This window comes from Coturnix japonica, chromosome 2, assembly GCF_054131305.1.
Source record: "Coturnix japonica strain WE chromosome 2, WE-NBRP24, whole genome shotgun sequence".
Lineage (NCBI taxonomy): Eukaryota > Metazoa > Chordata > Aves > Galliformes > Phasianidae > Coturnix > Coturnix japonica.
Genome location: NC_140664.1, coordinates 97,540,974 through 97,567,617, shown reverse-complemented (window position 1 = coordinate 97,567,617; position 26,644 = coordinate 97,540,974). Strand labels below are relative to the sequence as shown.

Here is a 26,644-nt window from a genome sequence, read left to right as displayed (position 1 = left end):
TGACTTTAGATGGTTTCAGTTTTGCCACCAAGAATGATTCCAGGTTCACCTTAAATGGTTCTCTAATTCACAAACCGAGCAGCTCTGCTTGGTGCCGGGCAGCATGATGAACTGTGCATGGCACGAGCGTGCAGCACACACTTTGGACTCGCTGCCATGGCAGAGCCTGACTGTAGCTTCAACATGAACAGGACACTTGGAACAGAAGCAGCAGGATCCCTGTGCTGCGCTTTTCAGCAACAGCAAAATTAAAATAAAGAAGCATGAAATATTATCTTGCTACAAAAAATACGTGCATCATCTCTTCTTGGTTGTTAGGCATCAGGAGCCAATTTTTGCCATTGGAACGCAGCACGTGTTCCTGTTTGTTCATTTGACAGCAGCACAGTCATAAGATAAAGGCCAAATGCATGTAATAGGTTTAAGCACTCAAAGGAAGACTTTTACTAGGATGAGTATAACGCAGATTTGCTCATAAACTATGGTGTATTGGTTCATTCTCAAGAAAAGAAGAACAAATATTAATTAATAGTAATACTGTGCCTTTTACCTTACATTAAAGACAGGAATAACTGTGTTCCTACTAACTATACTAGACTGCAGCTCAAGTTCCAGCTCTCTAAAGAGAAGAAAATTTTGACATAGAAGCAGTAATTTGCTGCCTAATACAATAAGTGAGATAATTTCAGATCCAAAGCAATACTATGAAGTGCACAGAGCATCTATTTGTTGTTGGGGTCTTCCAGCACTGTGAGATACCATGATACAATCTCTAGTTCTAATATTGAAGTCAATAGTAATAGTTCACACAATTTCAGAGCAAGTCAATAATATGTTGGAATAAGTATGCTCTTCTATTACTCAATCTTATGCCACTTTGCATTCCTCCACTTCTGCCACTGTGAGCTCCAGGCACTGGTCGGGTTAGGGCCGAGGATTCAGCTCCATGATAAGTTACATCTTTTCCTAAGTGTGTCTGCTTATGAACATCTTCTCACAGCATGACTTTTAGGAAGTGGTTGATAAACTGCTCTTGCTCCTAATTTTGCTACTATTACTGTTTTTATTATGATTTTAATGTATAACTCCAGCAAAGGAAAGTTTTGAAAACCAAAATATCTCATGTAATGTATCAGTAGGTCATTATTTAGAAGGTGCAGGTTTGTTTATTTCCTATCACTGAGAAGAAAATGAAGGAAATTCAGAGATATTTTGCCTTGGTGTTAACTACAATTGTCTGTGTTCAGTAAGAATGTGGTAAGATTTGGCAGTGTTCAGTAAAGGGAGGCAAATCTGTCTGACATCATCAAAGAGAGAAATCTAAATGAAAACAGTTAATGTTGCATCAAATGAGAAGCTTTAACTGTGCAGATCAGAAGGAAGTTCTTACTTGCTCTTCTCCAGTCTCTGGTGTGTCATCAGTCATTTCTGTGTTACTTTGCTCTATAAGAAGTCATGATGTCAGTACTATACTCTGGTGTATTACAAAAAATATCTCCATCTGTAGACTTCTCAACATTCTACTCATTTGCAGTTCATTTCCTGTGCTGACTCATATGGAAAAAATTTTATTTTCCACACATTCCAAGCATATTACACACAATTAATATGCTTCCATCTAAGTCAAATATAAGTAGTGTAGCAAAAAAAAGTAAGCCACTTTGCTATCAAAAATAGCTGACTAGAAAACTGATCCTTTAAAACTGTGTTTTAAGGGAATAGCTGCTCATTTATAAGCATCCTTGCGTGTCTCGGTGTGTTTCGGAAGTGTATTTAGCAGTTTTCATTCTATGTTTGATCTTATCACGGACACACATTTCTGATCAACCACTTGTTTTATTGGGAATATCTTTGTCTGGAAAGATATGGTAGCTGACCACAAAGATTCAGAATGACCAAATTAAACTGTGGTCTGCAGTGTCCAGCAGTGGTTAAAAATGTGTCTTCTTTGGTTGTGCCATTGTCACTCTGCCCTTAGATGTTTTCTATTGTTTATACTAGCAGCAGTTACAAGACTACAGATAAATGCAGGGAAAAATATATGTTTTAATGAAAGCTTTACATATAGGCAGTATTTTTTGTATGGGTATTCATCATTCACAGACTGTGTGCTGCCATGATTGTCCACATACAGAGATAATATCGAGATTAAATTTAGTCTGAAGCTTCAACAGAGCAAATCGAACCTGTGACTTCTCACTTGGATGCAAATTCTCCAGGCTACTGCAGTCCCTTTACAACTAAATTACTCAACCTTCTCTCTCAGGGAGCTGAGTTCCAGACAGAGAAAACAAAAAGATAAAAACTAATAATAACCCCCTGCCACAGTTTACTTCCAGTCTGCTAATAGTGCTTAGTGCACTTCAACAGTGAAATTGTGCTGTCTCTTCAGAGCTGATTCACTTCTACTACTGTCTGTTCTGGCTAGCCAGTGTATTTGGAGTTCTAACCAACCATCCAGGTGCCACAAATAATTCCTTTTGGCCATGTCTTTAAAATAAATCCTTTATTTCTTTATTACCGCCACCATACAGATGTTTTCATGGAGAAGAATGAGGAGATGCCCCTGGATCAGCTTGTGTACACCTCCCCAAGTGGGCTTATACGGTCTTTGCTGAGCCTTACCTGATCTGTTTTCCAGATCATTATAATAGAGTGTAACACTGAATGTATTATTATTGTTTATTATTGATACAAGCAGGCAACAGGTTTCCTTATGGAAAGAAGTTACCAAAGCAACTGAATCACAGAATCAGCAAATCAAAGGGTTAGAAAGGACATCTGGAGATACGTGTAGTCCAACCTCCCTCCCAGATCTGGTTCCCTAGAATACAACGACTTTTAATTTTGACTGTGAGGGAAAGGGGCAATTGTGTAGCCTTGTCAGTGACTGGTACTGGGTGCCAACCTATCTATTGCTTTAGTGGTCTGAAGTCCTTGTCTATTTACATTCCCTTCTGTAAAGATAGTCGTGGATTCGTGAGACTTAGATTATCACTCTAATTGATTCAGAAGTGTTCTGGCCACCAAAACCTTCTTCTGAGAATCAGTGGGTAAGTGAAAATTACTTCAGTCCCCTCTGGCCTTCTGTGAAAGAGTTTAGGAAAAACATTTGCCTCTTCCTCCCCCCCCCCCCCCCCCCGCAATCTATTTATTTATTTATTTATTTATTTCAATGTAGGAATAAAGATGGTGCAAAATAATGATTTTAACATATTTATTAGCTTGTTACTGAGCCTGGCTTCTCCAGTGATAATTTTCTTAAGTCGATAACTCTTCCCACGGTGAACCTTATGACAAATGCCAAGTAAAACTCCGCTGAGATTAGAGATTAAGTGCTGCACATTAATCAATTTATGCAGCACACAGTCAACTGCTACCTGTACATTACTCAGACACAGACAGTGTCATCTAGACTCTGTAATGTTTCCAGAAAGTAGACAGTTGGTACATCAAAAATACTTAAGAGGTGGATGAAAAGAGGGAAAGAGAAGTAGATGCACGTAAGGTATATGTGCTATAGACGTGCTCTGTAGATACCTCTCCCATTTTTTCTAAGCATGACAAAAATTATCCTATTCATGCAGGCTCATATTTGTGAAGTAGCTACAGAGGGCTACACATTATCCATCTGTTAAATTAATATTTTTCTTTGGTAATAAATAGTTAATCATACTTTAAAGCAAATATTGAAAGGCAAATATTTAGTCTGTTTATCCTCTGGGAGGGCTTCCTCCTCTGAGATGAGGCGAGAATGTTAACACTAAATTGGATAATCAGGAACTGCTTAGTTGAGAAAAGAGGATAGAAGTATATTTTAAATTCTAATTTGTCCTTGAACAGCATCAAGCATGTTTCACATTTGTTACTAAATAATTTTCAAGCTTACTGTAATTTTTGGAAAATTGCTATTAATATGAAATTGCAGTTAATGCTTAGTGAAAAGAAATGAGGGCTTCTCTGAAAGTAATGCTTCCTATTTTGTTACATTACTCCACAATATCTGAGGCAAATGCTGGTGGCATGGCAGTAGAGGTTGAACCTTCACACCCGTATTCCATTACATGTTGTTGCCATGTGACAGATGGCAGCAGAGGGTCAGTCTGATCAAATGGCATCTGACATGGAAGTTTATATGAAGCAAAGGCGTGTCACTGAATTCCTCCATGTGGAAATAATTGCACACATTGACATTAATTGACACTTGCTGAATGTTTGTGGAGACCAAACAGTGAATGTGAGCACAGTGAGGCAGTGGGTGCTGCATTTCAGCAGTGGTGAAAGTGGTGACAGAAAGACAGACCATGTTCTGGATGGCCATGCACAGCTGTCACACATGAAGAGTGTCTGAATCAGCTCATCTGTATGAATTGGCTGCTTACACAGAGAACTGTGTACAGAGCTGAATATCAGCTTCAATATGTAGGAAATGACGGTGGCAGTGTTTGAATATTGCAAAGACTGCACCAGGTAGGTCCCATGAGAGCTCACACAGGAGCAGAAAGAACACTATGTGCAAGTTTATCAGGGCCTACTGGACAAATACTGAAGGCTGAAGGTGACAGTTTCCTAAATTGGCGCTGTTTCTGGTGATGAGACATGGTGTGACCATTACAGTCCAGAGCCAAAACAACAGTCAGCGGAGTGGTGGCATGTGAATTCCCACATCTAAGAAAATGTACAGGATGCAGCCCACACAGGTAGTGATGTGCACTGTCTGTTGGGAAAGGAAAGGGATGATCCTTCTGGATTTCCTGTTATCCAAATAAACCATTAGCTTAGACTGTTACACTGTGACACTGGCCAACCTGAAGACTCCAACTTCTAGAGTCAGGCCAAGGAAGAAGGCAACCTCTCACTTGCAATGTGATAACACCAGGCCACATACTAGTTTGAAGATTAAAGTGCACAGTGAAAATCCTGGATGTACTGTGCCACTAAACCCACCATATAGTCTGGATTTGGCACCTTTTGACTTCCATCTGTTCAGAATGATGAAAGATGGACTTCATGGGCAACATTTATGTCTTCATAGCAACTGTGAAGCAGTGGGTCAGCTCTACTCATGAGGATGAGTGCAGCATGCAGGCTCTTGTTGATCACTGAGGAGAATGTATAGCTAATGGTGCTGACAATTCTGAAAACAGCTGAGAATTTGTTCTATCAAATAGTATTATTGTGTTCTTTGTATCTGTTGTAGTTTCTGTGGAAAGAAATAGGAGGCATTACTTTTGAAGCAACCTGTATAAACATGTTGACCCGCGTTTACCTCCTAACTAGATGGAAAACAGTAAACATTTCCAGTACAGACTCAATCTATATTTCATAGTGATCTTAGCCTACAAGATTTTGACAAAAGACTGTATTGAAAAAAGCCAACATAGCTGAAGTAATGCTTTTCTTAGGTTCTTTTACTGTCCTTGTGACTGCTCAGTAATGTCTGTTGCTCCTGAGATCAGACCTAGAGAAGAACATGATGGTAAACTTAAGTTTTTATGTGGATGAGGAAGAATACAAAACACCTTTATGTCCTGCTATGTACTTTTTTGAGCTCATATGAGTTATCAGATATATTCAGATAAGCAAATTAAATGCATCTTCTTTGAAACCAGCCTTCTAGTATATATATATATATATACTACTAGAATTACTATATATATATATATATTGTTTTTTTAATTGTTGTTTTTTTTTAATAGTTTTTTTCTACCAGAGTATTACAGTTGTGTGGAAAATAAATTGGCACATAGCTGACAAAAGCATTATCTAGAAGGAAACTCATTAGAAGCTTCACCATGCAGAGTGTTGCAGAAACCACAAAATGAGGCAAGTGGTGGAAATGCCTTTGTAAGAAATAGAATATTGCTATTATGTAGAGTAAAATGTCTGCCCACCTTTGCCTGTTATTTTCTTTGGCTTCAAAGGATATCTCAGAGAGCAAAGATTCTCATGGCTCATATAGAGCACTGATTGCTGAGACTTACCACTTTCGCCAGCTTCCTTCTGTTTTTGTGACACAAATGCAAGGAACAGAAGTTGGAAGAGTTATCTACTTCAAACTGCACTAAGTTTAATTTTCCAATTTATTTACTGCCTGTAGTTTTTTTCCTCTTTGATGTAGGTACAATAGACAGGACATGCTGAAGCAGGTTGCATACACATGGATTACCTCCTAGTCTTCTAATTCAGAAGATGAGCTCTGCATATTGTGATGTAATTGTAATTTCCTTTGTAACACACAATGAGTGATCTTGAGAATCCTGAAGTACTTTGTTTTGATGGTGAGATTACCTCCTGCTTAACAAAAGGGATGGATGAACAAAAGAAAAAGTGTCCATCACCCTCCCACCAAATCAATTCTACTTTCTCAGCTAAGACAGGAAATAACCTTGGTATAACCACTAAGTTATTGTGAACTAAAATACCTCTCAAAAGTGTAGCAAGCTCTCATATCCCATGAGGATCTGAGGTATGTGGAAGTTTCCAGACATACTCTGTAGTTCCCTTTTTCTGAGAAGTGGGGACAAAGTAGGGGGACAAAGTGATGCCTGGCCTTCCTCTGTAAGCACAACTTCAGCATCATGAAGGGCTCATCTGCACATCTGTTTACAGCTGCTTACTGAGTTTTCATCTGCCTCACAGTGTCTGTTATATCTAACAAATACAGAAAAATTACACCAAAAATCTATTTTGATAAATGTAGTCCCTCAATGCAGCTGAGCATATAAATCCATTTTGCATTATTAATCTCTGAATAGGACAACCACTGAGTTCTACAAATCTCAGATGTCACCAGCAGTGGGAACACAGGATGGTTTCTTTTGAAGACCAGCAGGTGAACAACATCTGATAAGCAGCTGTTGTTTTTCCATAATAAGCTGAATAAACACTGTAGCAGGCTGAGCTGCTTAGTGGCAGCTTCTCCAGTCCAAGTAGTATATATGGAGACAAAAGCACAATCCACAATTATACTTTTAACTGAAATGCCTTTCGCACGTTTTTTTATTAATTGGAAAAGTTTGGTTGTGTCACTTCCATTTAGTCTGTTACCATAATTTCCAAGCAGCCCATACTGGTTGAAGCTTGAAAGTAACAAGCTTTAGAGTTTACAAGTTCAGTTTTGGACAGTTATCCGTGCTCATACAGTTTTATCTGCTCCCTGATGGTGTTCACGATTTCAGCTATGTTTTGCTTATGACAGTTTCTAAATCGGAATGTATGTGTTGACTCAGCTGCCCATTAGTGAGATCCAGATACGTGCCAGTGCCTTCTGACATAAAGATCTTCTGCTCTTATCCCCCAGAAAAGTTTGTGTCTTCTGAGACTTCCAACCAAACAACACTGGAAATCATTCTGTTAAAAGCAAAGTTGCCTGCTGGAACTTACTGCAATTTATTTTTTTTTTACAGGTTATGTTGTTCTACAGGCCAGATGGTTGTAGCTGCATCATATTGTTATCCCTACTGTTTTCATTACCTCTGATAGTGGTATCAGAGCAATTACAGTCAGTATTTTAATTTGGACTTTCAAACAAATCACATAGTCATGCTGGTGCAAACTGCATGTGTAAATGAGAGAAGACATGACCTGGATGGGTTTGGCTTATTCCTGTTTGCATCTAGGCTGAATTCAGATAATGTGAATCATTGTTAACCACAGAGAGTTTAAATGATGCCTTTGAGCTATTCCTATTGATGGGTAAAATGTTAACAATTCGGCATTTCTGGTTTTAAATTTTAAATAGGTAGCAATAATGTAAAGTAAATAAAGTTCCACCAAAATATTCGTGTTTCTTTGTGATTACTAGATGGATCCCAGCAAAGATAACACTCTTTGCATTACTGAGCTACAAGAGCTTATTCACAATCAGAAGGCAGAAGTTTTCCTTGCTCTTTTAAACAATAACTGATACCACACAGAGGTGCATTTGTGAGTGTGCTTTGAGCCAGAACTGCTGTGAGTCAGGGACTAAATTTGGTCTCAGGTCATAACAGTGAAGGCTGCGGGTGTCTCTCTGAGCAGATGACAGAAGTAGTCAAAAGTGTTTTTCTATCCAACTGACTGACTCTATCCAACTGACGTCATGTCACTGAAATGAGTAGAATTTTTCCTTGAAAATTGTCAATTTAAGCAAAACTTTGTTTTGAAGAAGATTTTTCTAAGCACTTGCACGTGAGTTGGAAGGTTTCATTTAAATGTTTCTCCACATTTAGCATTTCATCACTTTGCTTATGAAATTGCTGTGGGAAAGGAATTGAAACAACTCATAATGAAATGTGATTGTAAAATTCTGTGAAGAAGCAACACATTGTGACTAACTGGCAAAAATAATTTCCATACCAAACAGGTACACCTGCCTAGTTACCCGTGGTGGTGCCCTGAGCCATCACTAACTTTGCCATAGCCTTCTGTTACCTCCACCTGCAGCCTCTGACAAGGTCTTCCCCAGCTACACATGCATCCAAGGGCATAAATGGCTCTGGAGCAGGAGCCTGTTTGTAGCCACATCCTGCCTGTGCAGTGGGTATTGGGCAGAGGCAAGCATAGTTACCCTGTCTCTATGCTTTCCAGCTCCATTGCCAATTGATATGGGGAAAAGAGGAGGGAAGGGAGAGGAATTATATCTATAGCAAGCTGCATGTCAGTGTTTTGTGTGTGAGGCCCTTTGCTGCAGATGTTGCCAGTTCATTTGCACTAATGAAGAACAGGAACAACAAGAAGGGGTTGCGCTGATGAGAGAGCATTTGTGCTGCAGGACGAAAGAACCAAAGCCCTCAGTAAGATTGAAAGAGCAGAAGGCCAGAGAGCAGTTGGCTGTTTACATATCAGGGTTTTTTTAACTAAACCTTTTATAGTCAGATTGCCCTAATCTTCTGGCACATAGCAGCCTCTCATTTCAAGCCTATTGATGATGGAGCTCTGTAAGCAACAGGCAACGTTAAAAATCCATTAGAAGAGCAGAGAGAATATTAAATTCCTTTGCTGAGGGCAGGCTGTTCTTTTATTCTATAACTCTTCTCCCACATTTCCAGCAAGTCCAGAGCTACTCTCTTCATTTTGCAGCACAGTCTTTGTTCAGATATCAGCTTTCTGCTTTCCAACTTCTCTCTTTTAAGGGAACAAAGCCCTTAAAACATCAAAATTTCAGCATCTCTAAGTGGCCCTAAAATATGTAGGTTCTTTTTCAAAGCATTTTAAAACAGAAAGAAAAAGTTGTAACTGGATGGCTTTGCATTTCAACATACGTAAGAACACAGGTACAGATAACTTAATCCTGCCACTGTTAAAGCCTTGTTTGAAGCTAACTTTCTTCGTCCTCACGTCAAGAAGAGTTACTGACCACAATATACTTGCTAATATTACTGAGACCAAGATCAGCCACAGATCTCAGATAGTCTTTCTTTGAGGCACTATGCCAGGCTTAATTTCTCCATGTTGCCTTGTCCTGCTCAGCTCTGGTACAATCACCATCTCTGGTACAGTTTAGTACCAACCCCCATTGACAAGTCCATGCCTATCACCTCTGAGCTATTTTCTTTCTCAGCAAAGCAACCCAGTGCAAAAAAATCCAGAAACACAGGTTCAAGATTGCTGGCAGTAGTCTATAAATGTAGTTGTTATTGAGATATCACTGTCAGTTTGTTTAGAGTAAAGAATGCTAAAGACAACCTATGTTTGGTTTTCAGAAGACTGGGATTTTTTCTTCTGATAATGCAGTTAGCTGTTAGTTTATTTATCATGGTGCTGCTGCATCTTAACTAACATTTACATGATCCAAAACGTGAGAAAATATTTTAAGAAATATGGAGGTGGATATTTCCTTTCAGGGTCAGACATTTATAGCTACGCTGCAGAATATGTGAAAAGTGCATTGCAAATAGAAACACTTGCAGCCAAATTTTTCAGTACAGGGCAGTGGATTTTGTCCTTATCACTAAACACTAAGAATGAGAATCTCTTTGGGACCAAAAGACAGGAAAAGCCTATATCCCATGTAAGTAAATCTCATTGTTCCTTTACCGAAGAATAAGAGGGCTAGTAGCATTGGAAATTCTTTGTCAAGGAATTACCCAGTTGACTTGCAAGAGGAATAAAGGCATTTTCTCTTCCAGCCATGTATGTTTTAAAACCATGAAGAACTTTACTTTAGCAGGGATATTTTTCTTTTCTGGAACAGCCCCTGAAGAAAAACGTGCCTATTACTGCCTCCATTTTTTCCTCAGTACATTGTTTCTAAAGAAAACTATGTCACTAGGAAGTCAGTTCTAATTTTATGCCCCACTTTGTAGCCTGCCTACATATGAGACAACATTTTGTGCTATTTAAACACTGAATATTGTTATAGGGAAATTGGGTGGGGTGGGCATTCAAACAGGCCCATACCGCTCAGTGGCTCATAATCTAAAATTTATTAATTGGACAGAACAGGTACAGTGGTTGGATATCGAGTTTTACTCTACAAAGCACAAACAAGTTTCTTCTCCTCCTACCCAATTCAGTTTAGACTGTCACAAGTTGGACTTGGGAAAAAGAGATGCTCATACCAACCAGCTGAGGTGTCAGGTCCAGACCTGGCAGCTTGGATGCAAATGAAGGGAATCCCCTTCCAGATCCTATATGTTTTTAGATCTGCCTGTACAGTATATCCTTTCCTGAGGAACTACAGGTTTAACCTACCTGCAGCTCTTTACATTTTGAACTAGCAAATTTGACTGTAAAATAGGAGGTAAAATCTTTGGAGTCAATCCCATGCTGTCATTATTCATGAAAAAATGCCTAGATAAGATTTTTGCCTACTTTTGTGTATGTACTTTGAACTCTTTCATCTTACTTGTCTTATATTCAAGCATGGAGAGCTTTTGCCACAGTGTTGAAATGAGTGTAGGTCACCTAGTCAGGTTGAAAGAGAAGCCTACTTGTAAAGTGTGATTTCTTCACCTTGAAAAGGAAAACACATTCTATTGAATTGTTGAAATGGAAATGCCAAGAGCTGCTGTAATCCATTTATCTGTAGGCAATCTAAGAAAAATACACAGCAGAATGCAAACTGATTGTTTCTTTTCCTTTCCCTATCTCTTTTTCAGTAATCCATTTGGTCGAGCTCTTAGCAGTAGAAAGCACAGTGGGGCAATTGCTAATGGTACTGGTAGTTTTCTGCAATGTGAATATTTGTGTATCAGTCAACACTCCTGGTCAACAATATATGGCAGTAATGACTATAAGTGTTGAGCATCTGGGATGTCTGGGAAGCATAGGTTTGAGCTCCAGTCTGTAAGCCAGTTGGATATTCGCACATCTACTCTCTCTGCACTGTCAGCTGGAAGAATCAAGATTCTTAACTTTAAAGGGATGGGTATCCTACTCAGAAAATGCCATTCTCTATTCTGTCCACAGCTCTCATACTCTGAGGCCTTGCAAATTAGGAAGGTGAGCAGCAGTCAGCTCAGGGGACAGGAAGTAGCCAAAGATGAATTTTTAAAGATAATCTCCATCCTTTCAGCTACAGAGCTTTTATGCAAAAACAGTTAATTCAAAAAATGAATTAGAGAGCAGGAGAGGAGGTTGGACGAAGGCTGAGATAGATACAAAGGCACCAGTGACATTATAGAGACTTCTCTTTCTCCTTCTAAGGTGACATCCCAAACCTCTCACTGTTACAGTACTGGCCCTGCTTGCCTAAAATCCTCCATTTCCCAGAAATTCTGGCACAGAGACAGCTTTCCATTGACAATTCCAAATGTGCTTTGGGAGAAAGGGGCAACGCGCTCATTATTTTTATCAGCCTCCCACAGCAGAAGTTGAAGTTCTGTGGAAAATATGTAATTTTAAATGTGTTTATTTATGCGAGCTTTAAATCAAAACCATTTCTGACTGGCATGTTCGTCTCAGCTGGAACAACAACAAATATTCATTGGGTCGCAGTTGGATTAGCTGGAGATGACAGTCCATGTCTTTGCCCTTCTTTCTGATAGAGACCTGAATATTTTTACCCTTTCTTTCTTTTCTATTTTTTCATTTTAGCCTAAGTGCCTAATATAGATATCTTTATACACTCAGCATAATGTCATGCTGTTACCAGCATTTGCGGTTTCCTTTCAGATTTCCTCAGGTTGCAGAGATCATTCTCACTAGCTATTAATCTTATGTTGAGTCTTTAAACAGCTGGCAAAAAGCACCAGCCAGCAGTGTTGTGGCCATAGCTGTGCTGGCCAAGATGATGATAAAGGTTCCCTTTGCAAGCATGTGACCAACATAATTTCTGTTGCATTTCTCATTTGCATCCCTTGAGATAAATGCCACTCTCCTGAAGTGCAGTGTAGTTTTTAAACTTTTATTGGAGAGACAGGCATAAAGCCTTGAAATCAAATTCTGCCCTTTCTGTCTCATCTGTTTCTCTCTGCCTTCAAATTTTTCCATTCACCTGTGTTGAAGTGTTCTGATCCCATTAAGGCTTCCTCCAAAAAAAAAGCTTAGATTTATGAAAGTGATGTTGTATGTCCTTTGGGTAGTATTCAGGGTCAGATTATCAGAACAGTTCAAGACTGAATTTTCCATGGCTGTTCTGAAAAGCCTAGCCACTGGTTCAGATATTCAAATGGGAGCTGACCCAGTCGTAGAATATTTCTAGCAAGGTGTTATTAAATATGACCTGTTTCTCAAAACAATGTGTCCTTCTAGTACTGGGAGTCTGGATGTATTAGCTTGTATCTGAAGAAAATGACTGTGACAGAACTTCATTTGTAAGTCTGTTTGAGAGCTACTCAAGTGTCCTGATGTGAAATTTCCTCATTTTCTTCCAGCAAAACGTGGTTTCTTTTGGCAATTTTGCCTTTTTCATTTGCAAAACAATACCAGGTTTGACTGACTGTGAGAAAATGAATAGATACATTAATAAACAGGACACAAAACATATGCACATGCATGTGTGCTTTCTTCCTATAAGAATTTCCTGACTTTGTTGTCTACTAAGTTTATATGCAGTATCATTTTGCTAAACATGACCCAGTATTTTCCACTCTAAAGCCCAGTTCTAAAGATTTGCAATTATCCAGGCCAAGTAGTGCACATCAGTGACACCTCTGATGGTTTTACCATTGATTCATCAAATGGGATCCACGCTATCCAAGTTTTGGCAAATGTTTTCATATCACAAGGCATAAAGAGAGAAAGATAGTGAGCCCACAGATAAGCCTGTGATGTTATTAATCATCTTCTATTTGGAAATGGTGCTAATATGATACTCCAGAGGTGATGAAAATGAATGCATACAGACCAAAGAAGAAGTGTTTAATAGAGATGGCCACTCACTGAATGCTGACTACCCTGTTCATTGAAGGTAATACTGTGCCTTGAATAAAAAAAATCACATTCCAAGACTGCAAAAAAAAAAAAAAGAGAGCGAGCAGAACCTTTGTTCCAGTGTGCTCAACTTGTAACAATTTGATTAAGTAACCATAATAAGGGTCTTTGGAGAAGGGAACGGAGATAGGTAATTATATTTTTAAGGTAATGATAAAGAGTCCTTCAAAGTTATTCATCTCCTCCTCCTTTGAAAGAATAACTGGAGCAAATTGTAGTTACAGTGCTCAAAGTTTAGCTTAATTGCTAAGCCTTTAGCTCCTGTATTTCTGATCCACCACAAATGGAAATGACTGGCACATTCCAGGTGGATAAAGGCATTTCACTGAGTACTTTATACTAGCAGCTTCCTGCTGTGCTGTAAAATTAGCATAGAGTAGTATCTGCTAGTGGGAATAAATGGTGGGCTGCAGTCAGGCTGCCAGCTATTTAGGGGACAGGAAGCAGAGAGCAATATGGCCAACAGAAGTCCCAGAGGAGAGTGTTTTAGCATCTCAGGCTTCACAGGAATAGTGTCACTTCCAGACACTGCTATGACCATCTGAAATTTAATTCTCTCTGATCCCCACGTTTCAGTCTGTAAAGAGATTAACCCAGTGGGAATAAGCAGACCACAGAGTGGTTTTTAACTTCATACACACCCTGTTGCCCTCTGAGAGACAAATGGAACTGCCCAAGTTCCCCTCAGATATTCTGCCACGGTGAGTCATTATTATTATTAACACGATTATTTATCATTTTTACTTTTAGTCATTAATACCACTTATTCTTTTCTACTTAAAGTATACCTAGAACAAATCTCTCACTTTCACATGCTCTCGGGAGAAATGTATTTGCCAGCAGTGTTTTAAGACATTGCTATCTCCTTTGCCACTTATTTACACTAATGAAACATCTCTCTTATTTTGGTATGACTGTCAACATACTTACCCAGCACTATAATAACATGCTTACAACACCCATGTTCTACCTGCTTTTTCCTTATTTCAAGCTACAGGGATGCATACAAAAACCAGCTCCATTCAAGCAACTACAAAGCCAACAGTTTTGCATGCACATGACCCCAAAACCAAACCACAGTGTAAATCCTGGTCTTGCTCACACCTGTACCACATGTGGATGAGTCCTTCTCCGCACTGTGAGCTGCAGCTCCACCTCAGATTTGAATCTCGGCAGCTGGGGGACAGATATATTGTCAATATGAAGTTCTCCAACCTCTGGCATGCTTTTGGAACAGCTTAGCTGTAATCCTCCTAGGATGTTTGAGCTAGTGTGATGGAGATCAGAAACTGGATAATGAAGAATTATCCTGAGGGAAAATTAAAATATTTCCCAAATAAATGTCCTTTTCAGAGATTGAGGTATGATGTGTAAGTAAATGTAGAATTAACTCTTCTTCTTTAAGCTCTTTGGTTATTCCTCAGAGGGAGGAAGGGAGATACATGCAAATTACTTCCAAGCTGCTTATCCCCACAGTTAACCAAGTAGTTATAAGTGACAATTAATAGATGACTGAAATTTTTGATAGTTAAAGGCAGTTTCATTTTGATTTTAAAATCTTTCTTGTAGTCTCAAATGTGTGACTGCATTCTCTCTTTGAAGCCACTGTTTACCTACCTGCAGGTAACGAACGGCATTCAGCAGTAGAAATATAGTATCACTCTTTTGTAGTTTATTATATAAGACTGATGGTGGCTCATTCTTACATAACCACAGATTTCTCTTCTAAAAAGTTGATTTTTGGAAAATAGTGCACTCTATGTGCATTTTGCACATCAGTTGGATGTGCTGCTACATCATTGAATGTGTCTCTCCTGTGATCACACAGTTATACCATGTAAAGACCAATATCCAGCCTATAACTTGTGGGTAGAATAACATAATAGAGCCAGCAGAAAGGACTGTGGCACTGATTGCCCCTTCAGCTGAATCTCAGGAGTAACATGGTAAAGCAAGGTAAGAGCTAAGTGTCACAGATCAGTGTAAGAGAATCACACGCAGGATAAACATTGATTTTAAGTACCTTTTGCGTAGGCAAAAATATGATGACATTTTGCTTTTTTCATTCCTACCTGTAGATCTAATAAAATAATGAGGAAGTCCTGTTTTCTCACAGCTCTCTGTGTTTGTCATAGACCATCAGAAAGGGTGATACAGCATTTCATTCTCAGTAACACAGGCACGAAGCCACAGAAGTCAATATTGGTTTGAGCATCTGTTAATGAAAAGAAAGCGTAACAGGAGAAAAAATCATCACAGCACACTAATCCAAGTGCAGCCACTCAGTGGGAAAAAATAAAGTAAAAACCAACAGGAATATATTGCAGTAAATCTAGAAAAAGAGCCCAAGGTGAAGCTAACTGCACATACCCAAGCAGTGAGGCATCATGCATTGACTCAACCAAGAGGGGTCATACAGTCTCTACCCAGGGGCCCTTGGAGTGCACCCCAAAATGCCAGGCCTTATTAACTCCTCATCTCTTAAAAAGTCTCAGGAAGAAGGCAGTGACTTTGCTGATTACCTGACCTACAAACAACACGCAAGTGAGACGTCCAAGCCTGTCTCAGAACAGCCATCCCCAGCTCTTGCAGCAAGCCTCCACCTGACTTGGAAGTGGACACTTCAGGGACCTCTTCCCCTGAAAGTGGTCTCAACAACACTCATTTTCTGCCACCAACTTGATTTATCTTACCCTGAAGTTCTTCTTTCAGAAGCAGCATTTCACTGAATTCAGTCAGAAATGTGTATGTGATATTAACTACTCAAATAATCAAGATCTGCATGAGTACTTTCAGATGTGGGATCTTCTGACTCCTCTGACTAATATTCCTATCATGTCTGACTAATGAGGGACAGTTTAAAATGTCAAGAGTTTTTTTTTGTTTTTATTTTTACTACTTTGTTTCTTATTCAGTCAATGGTAATGAACTGACATGCTGTTTACTCATCCCATTTATACAGTCCTGCGGCTTAACTGCTACTACGTCATTCAGGAAGTCTTACGGGCATATGAATAAGAGTGTCTATTCCTTCCTGGAAGACTGACTATACTCTGTCATTTCAGAGTAGGTCCACACTGAATGTCATTCACAGCTACTGTTCTGCAGTACTGGGAGAAGTCTGCTTCTGTATGGCAACATTTCTGCTGGAGCTCCCTAATACGTGTCACCAGATTTTTCTATTGGCAGTGAAGGAGAATAAGATCAGGTTTATGTCATCCTTGCTGCCCAGCTCAGGGATGTGCAAGGTGCAAGGAGCAATTCCAGCATGCCCCTGAACATTGATCTGAGGAAGCAAGAGTGGCAGCCCCTTGGGTACACTGATAGGCAATGCTAAGGAAGCATCCTCACTCTATCACACAACAGAGCCTAATCTAATATATATCCAAAGGCAGCACCAGCCTCGGAAGTAGCCTGGAGTAGAAGTTGCCTGAAATGAAAAGACTCTTGTCTTTTCATTCAATAAAAGAATGTGTATAAACTTGCATTAAAAAGTAGGCAAGGCAAAGTTTGCCATCAGTATTTATACTACCACCACTGACCTCCCCATTAGCTCTTTCAGGTCGTTCATTAAATGCATGGAAATTCGTTAAGTGCATGGAAACTATTGATTTTGTCTAATCAAATCATTTCTGTCCATTTCACAGGGACAAACGCTAAGCATGGACTGCGCTGTAAGGCTTGTAAGATGAGCATCCACCACAAGTGTGCAGACAGTATTGGACAACAGCGTTGCATGGGCAAGCTGGTAAGTAAGCAGCCCAAGGCTGCAAGTGAAGTGGGGGGGCATGTTGCTTTGTGGGCCAGACCCCCTGGCTGGCATTTAGCTGAAAACACAGTTACATAATCTAAAGTGAGCTGAATATTATAATTAATTCCCATACTTTGAACTGTACTTACTGTAGTGGAAATCACTGTGGGGAAAGCTACCAATTAGTCAAAATATTTCAGTGGATTTTAACAGATGAAAAATCCTTCTCATGATCTTTTTTTTTTGTTTGTTTGTTTGTTTTCCATTGTTAGGGCTTGAAGAATAAGCATAATTCATCTTAAAAAGAAAACTAAAAGATATTTCACAGTGAGACTCTACAGAGCTTGCCTAAGTCTTTCAATAGGAGAGGCTTGGAGGAGCCCTGCCCTGTAATGCACACAGCACCTTAATGCCTGTTTTATCAGCAAAGGCAGAAAACTGTATTGGAAAAAATTCCAACTTAAAATGACAAAATGACCTAAGCCATAGTTTCAATTCTATTGCAAAACATGTGCCAGATGAAGGCAAATCTGAACTAAGTGTAAACAGCCTTGCTATGTTAAGTGATTTTAAAAACATGCATAGTCTTCAAAAATACTAGAAAACCTACTTCTACCTGGAAAGATCTTTTCAAGTATATTCAGTGATTGCTATTGTTGTTCATAGTCCTGAAGCAAATCTTTATGCTTGTAAAGAATAATCATTGTCCTGGTTTGGTGCTTTCTGATATAAAGGAAATTGATCCATGAAGAGCAAAATTATCTCACTGCAGGCCTGGGACGAGCCAAATATTAAATCACATTGATTGTTTCACACATTGCCTGATTCCAGCCTCAACTCTTGTGGTGATCGGTTTACAAAAACAGAAAACAAGAGGCCAAATTTATAGCAGGAAGAATTCCAGCAGAGTCATGGGAGTTTTATGAGTTCATGTGGTGTCTGAATTTAGTTTGGGTCTAAACTGAAGCTGGGGAATCTGGAATTTGTTTCTGTAAGGAACCAAGTTTATCAGCCCCTTTGCTCATTCTCAATCCATACTGCAGCTCATTAGTGAAAGAACTAGTTCTGTATAATTTTTTAATGTACACTGAATGTGAGACACAGAAAATATGCACATCCTCATGAGGCCTTTCCACTTCTCACTATGGCTAGAAGTTCTCACAAACTGCAGAGATCAGAGATCTGAGAGAATTTTTGTGACTCTTTAATGTCTTGAATGGCATTTCCAATGGCTTAGGTGTTAGCACCTTCATTTTGGGTACTCAGCATTTGCCTGAAGTATTTCCAACCTGGGATGACAAACAGAAATATAACAAGAAATATTCAGTCTTCTAAGAGTTGTCTATAGAGTTATACAGGGTACTGTTATTGGCTGTGCTGGTTATGTTGTAGGTTGAGTTGTTATAGTGCATTTCTCTACAAATAGACATTTAGGGGGCATGTGGCGATGACTTGGGGAGTTTTTTGACTTTGCAAGGCAAAAATAAAAATAAAAAGGAGTGGAAACTGTGGTCAGTCAGCAGCAAATTTTAGAAAAACCTGAAAAATTGATACATGAAAACATGGGGAAGAATAGATGCATGTTTAGCAAATGCAAAACAGTGCAAATTCACATCACATAAGAAATGGAGAAGGGAACACAGAGCGTCTCAGAACATCTAATGATTCAGCACTTCTGCTGCAATTAATTAGTGTTGCTTTTGTGAAAGACAAAAGAAAAGAAAGGCTGGAAATGAGCTCCTCCTTTTTCCACACAAATACGGGAAATTAGCTTTTTCCAGGAGAAAAATTAAATAAAACCCCAATCTCTGCACCCCACCGTGACTCAACAACAGAAGGCAAATTTCCAGTCTCGCCACACTTTGCAGAAAAAATAAAAAAGCTCTGTTATGCCACTGGCCAAAGAGCTGAGGTTATTTCTACTATGTCGGTCATGGCAGCAATGCGCTTCACATGGTTTTGCTTTCTCTCCCTCCAGCCAAAGGGATTTCGACGGTACTACAGCTCACCACTTCTCATTCATGAACAGTTTGGCTGCATCAAAGAAGTGATGCCTATTGGTAGGTTCTGATTGCTTTTCCATTCAGTCTTCCCTTGGCAGTGCTCTGCAACAGCAGCGGCAGACTTCCAGCCATGGTGTTTGCCCTCAGCTGCCTTCCAGCTCCTTTCAGTGACTGGATGTCCTTCTGCCATCACAGGAAAGGACCACTTCAAAGATACAAAGCTGGAAGAGGAGAGGGTGTGTTTATTGTGTGTTTCACTCAAAACCCCCTACATGTAACTTCTTAGTAATCACTGTATTTATAATAACAACTATATGAGCTCAAAGTAAGGAACTTAGGAAGAAACTGCGGAACACTGAAGTGAAGTTCTGAGCCGGGAAGAGCTATGTAAGAGGCAGAGATCACAACAGTGGATGCATTTAAACCACTGGTCTGGCCCTTATAGGACTTTGTAAGGTTCTTGTTCTTTTTTCACCCACCCTTTTTACTTTTCTCTTTTTTTTCCTTACAGAATGTTTCTGCAGTTTGTCCAAGTATCTAAAAAATCACATTTTTCTCACTGTCATACCTGAAAAGAAAAACTTCTGAAATGGAGAAATTGAGTTGATCCTCAATAATACTTCTCCCCAGCCAGAAGTACTCTGAGCAGGCAAATCTGGCAGTATAAAAAGAGGAATGCCAAAAGTAAACAGTCAGTTTTAAATGGTTTACCTGAGAACACTTATTTTGTTGTTTAGAGAAAAAAGAAGTCAGTTACATAGATTTCTTCTAAGTTTCTCTTTCTAAAAACCATCCATCATTGTCATTTTTGTCACAAGTAATTTAAGCATTCTGAGCAATTTCTGACTTAAAAATGAGATGTACTTTGTTCCCATCAAAAATCAAAATCCCAAGCATTTTTTTAGTACTTTGCCTAGTTTTCTCCTATACGGTGTTACTAAGATGCTGTATTCTAAGCATCTACTGCATGGTATGACAAGGGAAGCTGAGGTCTAACAAGGTTGTATGTATAAAAGGGTTTCATCTGGATCCATTCATGCCAATTGGAGATGTTTGTTTCTCTTTCATGTGATATTACTTTGGGACTAGATAGAGAGGGAGAGTATAGGAGTGAAAATGATCAGACATGCCAGTGGGGGTGGTGGCCTTTCTGGCTACTCCTAGACTATAATGAGCAACCTGGAATGCATTTCCAATGGCAGGCAACTTCTTATGACTGCCCCACATCCCACATGGTCCCACACTGGTGCTATCAACACCTTCCCGGGATGATCCAGGTCATCTTATTTATCCATATTATCCCAGTGCTGTGAGGGTTAATAGCAAAAAGGTGAAAGCCTACACACACCACCCTGATGCTCAGGGAAGATGCAAGTTTTTTACCATCAAGTATGTAGCATGGAGAGCAGTCTAAGAAGTTGGTGGTGGGAACAGGCAGGAAACATGCATTAAAACCTATGTATGTTGAATCATTCATGTCAGCATTGGTGGAAATTAGGGAAGGAGGGTGGCAGATGGACTGAGATGAGGCAATGACAGGGACTCAGAGAGCCTGTGTGAAGGAAATGTAATCTTAATGTGAGCAAAGATACAGCAAAAAGTAAGCCAATTATATTAAGGCCTTCAGATGCTTTTTATAAAGATAGTCTTTCAACAGTAAGTCAGTACAAGCGGATGTTTCAACAAGTGGAGCAGGAATCACTGCAGAAATATCTTTTAGGGATCGAGATATATACTTTCTCCTTCCATTGCAGCCTGTGGCAATAAGGTTGATCCTGTGTATGAAACTCTCCGCTTTGGGACTTCTTTAGCCCAGAAAACCAAGAAGGGAAGTTCTGGAAGTGGGTCTGATTCTCCCAATAGGAACTCTGTAAGTATCCCACATCTTCCTTCCATTTTCTTTGTGGAGAAGCAGTACTTACTCATTCACAGGAGTTCACAAAACTTGTATTTCAAGCTGTAAAACAAACACACACTAAAAGAAAACACCAGCAAGATCGGTCCCAGCTCCCAAGATGAGACAAGAAAACACTATTTTTATAAACTCAGTATCTTTTAGATGACTCCTGAGAAAAAGAGAAAAATACAAATTAAGTGAATAATCTTTTATTCTCATGAGATAAACATCACAGATTTAAGCTACTCTCCCCAAACCTTGAATGCTGACAGTTATTCTCAGCCTGTTATAACCAGACAAAAAGATTTTCGCCTCCGTATTAAAACTTACCATCCATCATGGAAGTCAGTTTATTCAGGACCATGGCAAGAGAGTGGAGAATTGAGGACAAGAGAAGAAAGAGTTCCCTTAGCCCTGCCTGTTGTAAATCCCTGCTTAGTTTAATAATACCACTTGACAATTAGTGCAAAGAGAAAAACGATATTTTAACAGTATTGGCATCCATGAGGTCAGATTATCTCTTTTATGTTTTACCAAGAGATTCTCCCACATCTCAACAAGCAGTCACAACTAACTGCTCCACAGTCTGGAGCTGATTGTCATGTCTAAAAATTAGACCCAAGCTATCTGACCATCTTTCCTGTGGTCACATCTGAAAAAAAAGTTACCAATCCACAGAAACACTGTGAGACTTGATCTCCAGGCCCCTGTGCAAATATTTACATGCTTAAGTTAACCTTGAGCACGTTTGGTAGAGCGTCTTCCTAGGATTTAAAAATATGCTCACTCACTTGAGTGAATGGTGACTTCTGATGGCACAGGTGGTCTCTAAACTGATACTCATTTCTCAGATGGGAAGAAGACAAATTTACCCAAGAACTGAGTGAAATCTGCAAGGGAGTTGTTAAAGGACATGTCCTTCATCCACTCTCGTTTGTGCCTTAAAAGGAATTTGGTAATTCTCATTCTTTTTTAAAACCCAAAGTGACTCTACCACCTGTCACGTTGTGATTACACTTCTTTCTTTCAATTATTTCATTTACTTGAAACAGAAGTTCTACAAATGCAGTTATTGCCTTCTAAATCAATAAAGCATTATGTTGAATTATGAATGACTACTCAAGCATAGAAATCATGAATGCTGTGTTTTCCCTAGAGAGGTGATCATAATGAGGTAGGGTGTGGGTGTAGAATGAGGAACAGGTTCATTATGGGAATTTCTGCAGAGTAGTGAGGCTGGGGATGAATGTAAAACGTGTCAGCTTTCAGAAAATAGAAGATACTAGAGAACAGAATAAACAGGCATGTGAAATCTCAAATTCTGCTGGTGCAAGCCTGTGGATTAAGTCAAGAACAAAAAACAGGGATGGACCCCACCCTGATCAAAACAATGTGTGAATAGAGCTTCAGGACTGTGATATGTCACCAAGGAGCAGGCACTGACCAGTGGACAGAGGAGGGGGTGATAAAGAGCCCTTAGACACCATGCAGTTAATAACACGCAGGGAATAAAATTATTTCCCAGTGATCCTTCCTGATCCCTTCTGTGCTGCTCTTTTCCTCTAGAAACAGAAGCAGTAATACAGCTGTGAGGCTCACAGCATCACTGAGACTTTGCAGCTCAATTGTGCCTGGACCCTGACAGCTGAGGAGTGTTTTAGAGTTCTGCCATGGGACAAAACCAGGGACACCAGGGATGGGTTCCTACTGCACCTCACAAATGTGTCCAAGCCATGAGAGGGTTAGCTCAAGCTCAGAGCAGTATAGTTGTACCTGCCAAGAATAGTTAACAGCATAGGCAACAAGCCCAGGAGCCGTGCCCTGCCTCTACAACTGCCAGGGCTGAAGCTCATGTCTGCCCAGAGTAGAGATACCATCTCGCTCTGAACTAGCCAAGGTATTTTTAATATAACTGAGCAGTGTGGATGCACCCACTGTGATTTTCAGCCTGGATTCTGCATTTCCTGTAAAAGAAAGTAGCCATATGTTCCAGATTTACTACCTACTGCTTTCTTCAAAATGTGCTTCTGCAACCCACATTTATACAGGAAGTCACTTGAGGTGATATAAATGTGATTCCAGTTCTTATTAGTCTTCCCAAAAGCAGCTTTGTGCCTCTACCATTTCCATTAGACTGTGTCATATACTTCTTGTCTGAAAAGTCCTGAAACGTAAGTGATGTTATTTCAGGAGGTTTTGGATTAGTTATATGCTGAAGAGACAGTCAGTGCACATCCCATATGCAGTAGTACCCAACAAAGCATGAAGCTAATTCTTATGCTAGTTCATAAAGATTGAGGAGCACGCCACAGCAGTGGGCTGAAAAATAGTCGCAACTTGCTATTTCACCAAAGCCAGTCTTTCCCACCCCCACCCAGCAACTAGCAACCCCTAGCTATGCTCTACTCTGACTCATTGTTATCATTTCTATCACAGTCCCTTCTCACCCAGGGGTGACCCATTTGTACAAGGTGGAAGACAAGCATGACCTTTTCCTAAAGGGTGAAGTCTAAAAACAGTGCATCATAGAAAATAAAGTAGAAGGCTGTGAAAATAATAAGAGAGACATGATAATCGCTACAGCATAAATCTACTGTTACTTGCATTGAGAAGTAGCTAAGAAATAAAATTCCTAGGAAATATAATGAATTGCTAATATATTTTCTAAAATGAAAGTATTGTTGTAAATATTAATGAAAGGAAAAAATCATATAAAAAAAACAAACATGAAGCAATTCGGATTTTGCACTCTCTACACAAAGGCAGTGGATATTCCTCATTTGGGTTGTTATTTTTATCATGAAATGCAGGCAGATGTCTACAAAACACCAGATAGACATGTGTATTCTGTAAAAGTCTAGAGTGTTGTGGAATAATTAAGTTAAATCCTTCCATCTGCTTTAAAATCCTGTTAACAAGAAATAAATAAAGCTTAGGAGCATATGAGGACTTTTAGCAGTTTTTTCATATTGGCAGCATCGTTCTAATCTTCAGTTTAAAGTTTTGCTTGTTTGTTTGTTTGTATGGTGATGTTTTATCCAAAAGAAGTCGTAGGTGGGAAGTTCAGAAAGAGAAGCTCCTTAAGGTTAGATTCGGACAGAGCTTCTTGGCGCAGCTCCTGGTTCCTGTCAGGCTATACATGGAGAAGCCAACTACCCAGCTGAGGAATCCAGCGCCTTACGCAGAATGCATTTGTGAGGCTTGGGATTTTGTCATCCCATGTTTTCCTGTGTCCTAGAACAATGGGTCCCTAATCACGATTGACATTAATATGGTACACATAACAAATCATAGTAATTCTAACAACAATATTTGAGCTTCATTTGTCTCTAACTATACCAGCCAGATTTAAAAAGAAATCTAAGGCAGATATTTCAAGGCTGACTTCACGACTCCGTTACACTCACTGTTGTTTTTGTGGTTTTTTTTTTCACAGAATGTTAATGGAATTAAAATCACACACTTCTTTTACAGTAATTTTACTGGAAAACGTGCTCGAGGTTAATAAATTGTTAGTCAATATTTCAATTAATGGCCAGTCTATTCTGTAGTCATCTATTTAGAAAATCTTCATCATCTCCAATCTCCCCAAACTTCTGTTTTATACAGACACTCATATTGTTTAACACAGTCGATTATTCCTTAAATTTCACTTTACTTTACACTGCAAAAATGTTGTGTGCTGAAGACAGGAAATTTTTTCTAGAGTTCTTTGTGGGCTTTTATTGCTCCCTATAAAGTAGCACCACCAGCTTTGATGTTTTCTGCAGTCCCTGAGCTGACTTACTCTGCTCTGATAGCACCCAATTGCTGCATTCCCCAAAGGCTTGTGTGAGGTTTTATTTCACCTCGTCGCTCACTTTCCCTGGCTTTTCCCATCTCATTTGCTCTTTCTGTCCCTGCAGACAGCTGATCTGGCAGAAGTTCCTGAAGAAGCCGATAGCAGCCTTGACATAAGCAGGAGACGCAGCAACAGTGGTGAGTGCTGCTAGGCCAGGATGGCATCTTTGCATGTGATGGCCTTGTGTAGAACCTGTTCCTGATTTTGGAAGGGGGAGGTGAGTGAGGCAACAAGCTAGTGAAGGAATTTAGGGGAATGATTTTTTGAGTGTCAGGTGAGATCCAAGCCCCTGGTTTCCATCATTTGTTTTGTCCAGACCTGACACTGGACAATGTTCAGGTCTACTCCTTATCTCCTGTGTTTCACAACTCTAGACCAGTCACTTAAAAAGTTTCAGTTTCACACTGGCAACGTGGAATAAAACTAAGACTTTTTTTCTCTTTCCATATGTCTGACTTGTCTACATGTCTCTATATACTGCAATCTCTTCAGTATAGGAAATGATTCATATAATATCCATATGTCTGTAAAATATACATCACAATGAATCCTGATTGTAATTGCATCTTCTTCAGTACAGCTACAGAATCTGTCTCCATAATATTAATAGCCGATTCCTTTGTCTGCTTTTCAGGGAGTAATGCTTTTACAGCATTGGCATGATAGAATTTTTGAGACCAGAGATGAGTGATGAAATCTCAGCTACTGTGGGATAATGTACATGACCTTCTTTTTGAATTCAGTCATGGCAAGGGAAGCAATAAGTACAGAGTGGGTTGGAGCACTTTTACTAAAACTTCAGGCTCAAGCCATCAGTGAGTGCTCTAGCACAATGAGGCTACTTTGGTAAACTTCACATGAGATGTACACTACAAATATAAATCACAGAGAACATAGCTTTTTTGTCTGTTAGACCCCTTGTGCTCCTTACATGCAGCTGACAATTCATGTGGGTGAGACGCCAGCTTTAACTGCTCATTCCACTTTCATGCCGTCTCCTCCATATTCCTTCCTTTCCAAGTGTTCCTATCACTTCTTCTCACTGTGTTCAGTCATTTCCTCCCTTCAGTTTTGTGAGCATCCCATCCATGTCATCTTCTTTCTCATGACAATTTTTTTAGCTTTTCCATCTCACCGATGTGTGTTGGTTAAAGAATTAAGCCCACTTCACATTTTTTAATCCTGCCCACCTGAGATTAATTTGGCCTTGCCTGAGTTTCCTCATAACTTCTTTTTCACTGTTGAACAGCAGTTTAATTTCTGAAACCCAAAGAAACTTTTTCTTTTGCTGTGAGATCTGCCTTCACTGAATGCACTAAGAGGCATTCAAGGAACTTACTCAAAGAGATTACTTTAAAAAACCCAGCATGTGTCAAACCTCCAAATAACTTCCGCGGCACATTAACGATTCCTTTGATCATCACTGGCTTTTTACAATCCATCCTTCAGAGGCTCGGGATATAAATTATGCATCAGTCACTCCAAAAATTTCCCCTTGGTAGATTTTTAATAAACTGCCCGCACTGTTTGCACAAGCTGTGGAAATGGTAAAATCCTTTTCAGACTGTCAGAATCTCTGGGTTTTTCTGGGTGTTTTTTGGTTGTTGTTTGGTTTTTTTTCTTTTTCTATTTTCCTCTTTTGCTGCGAGGGCAAGCAAATATGAAAGGAGGTGGATTTGTGTTTTGTAGAGACATGAACAACAGAGCTTTCAGACTCTGGTGCCTCCTAGAAATATCCAGAGACCATGAACTAAACAGAGATTAAAAATTTAACAAAGTAAATTCAAAATGTT

General features: G+C 39.4%; 1 protein-coding gene across 4 annotated transcripts in view; it reads left to right on the top strand.

Moving 5' to 3' along the window:
• Positions 1-26,644, top strand: part of STAC (SH3 and cysteine rich domain) — a 70,673-nt gene that overhangs the window by 25,958 nt on the left and 18,071 nt on the right. For all 4 annotated transcript variants that reach the window (XM_085538149.1, XM_085538148.1, XM_085538150.1 and 1 more), the window contains 4 exons: positions 17,007-17,107; positions 19,089-19,170; positions 20,868-20,983; positions 24,916-24,988. In XM_085538149.1, coding sequence (XP_085394275.1) covers positions 17,007-17,107; positions 19,089-19,170; positions 20,868-20,983; positions 24,916-24,988 — 372 coding nt within the window. The remainder of the gene's footprint in view (positions 1-17,006; positions 17,108-19,088; positions 19,171-20,867; positions 20,984-24,915; positions 24,989-26,644) is intronic.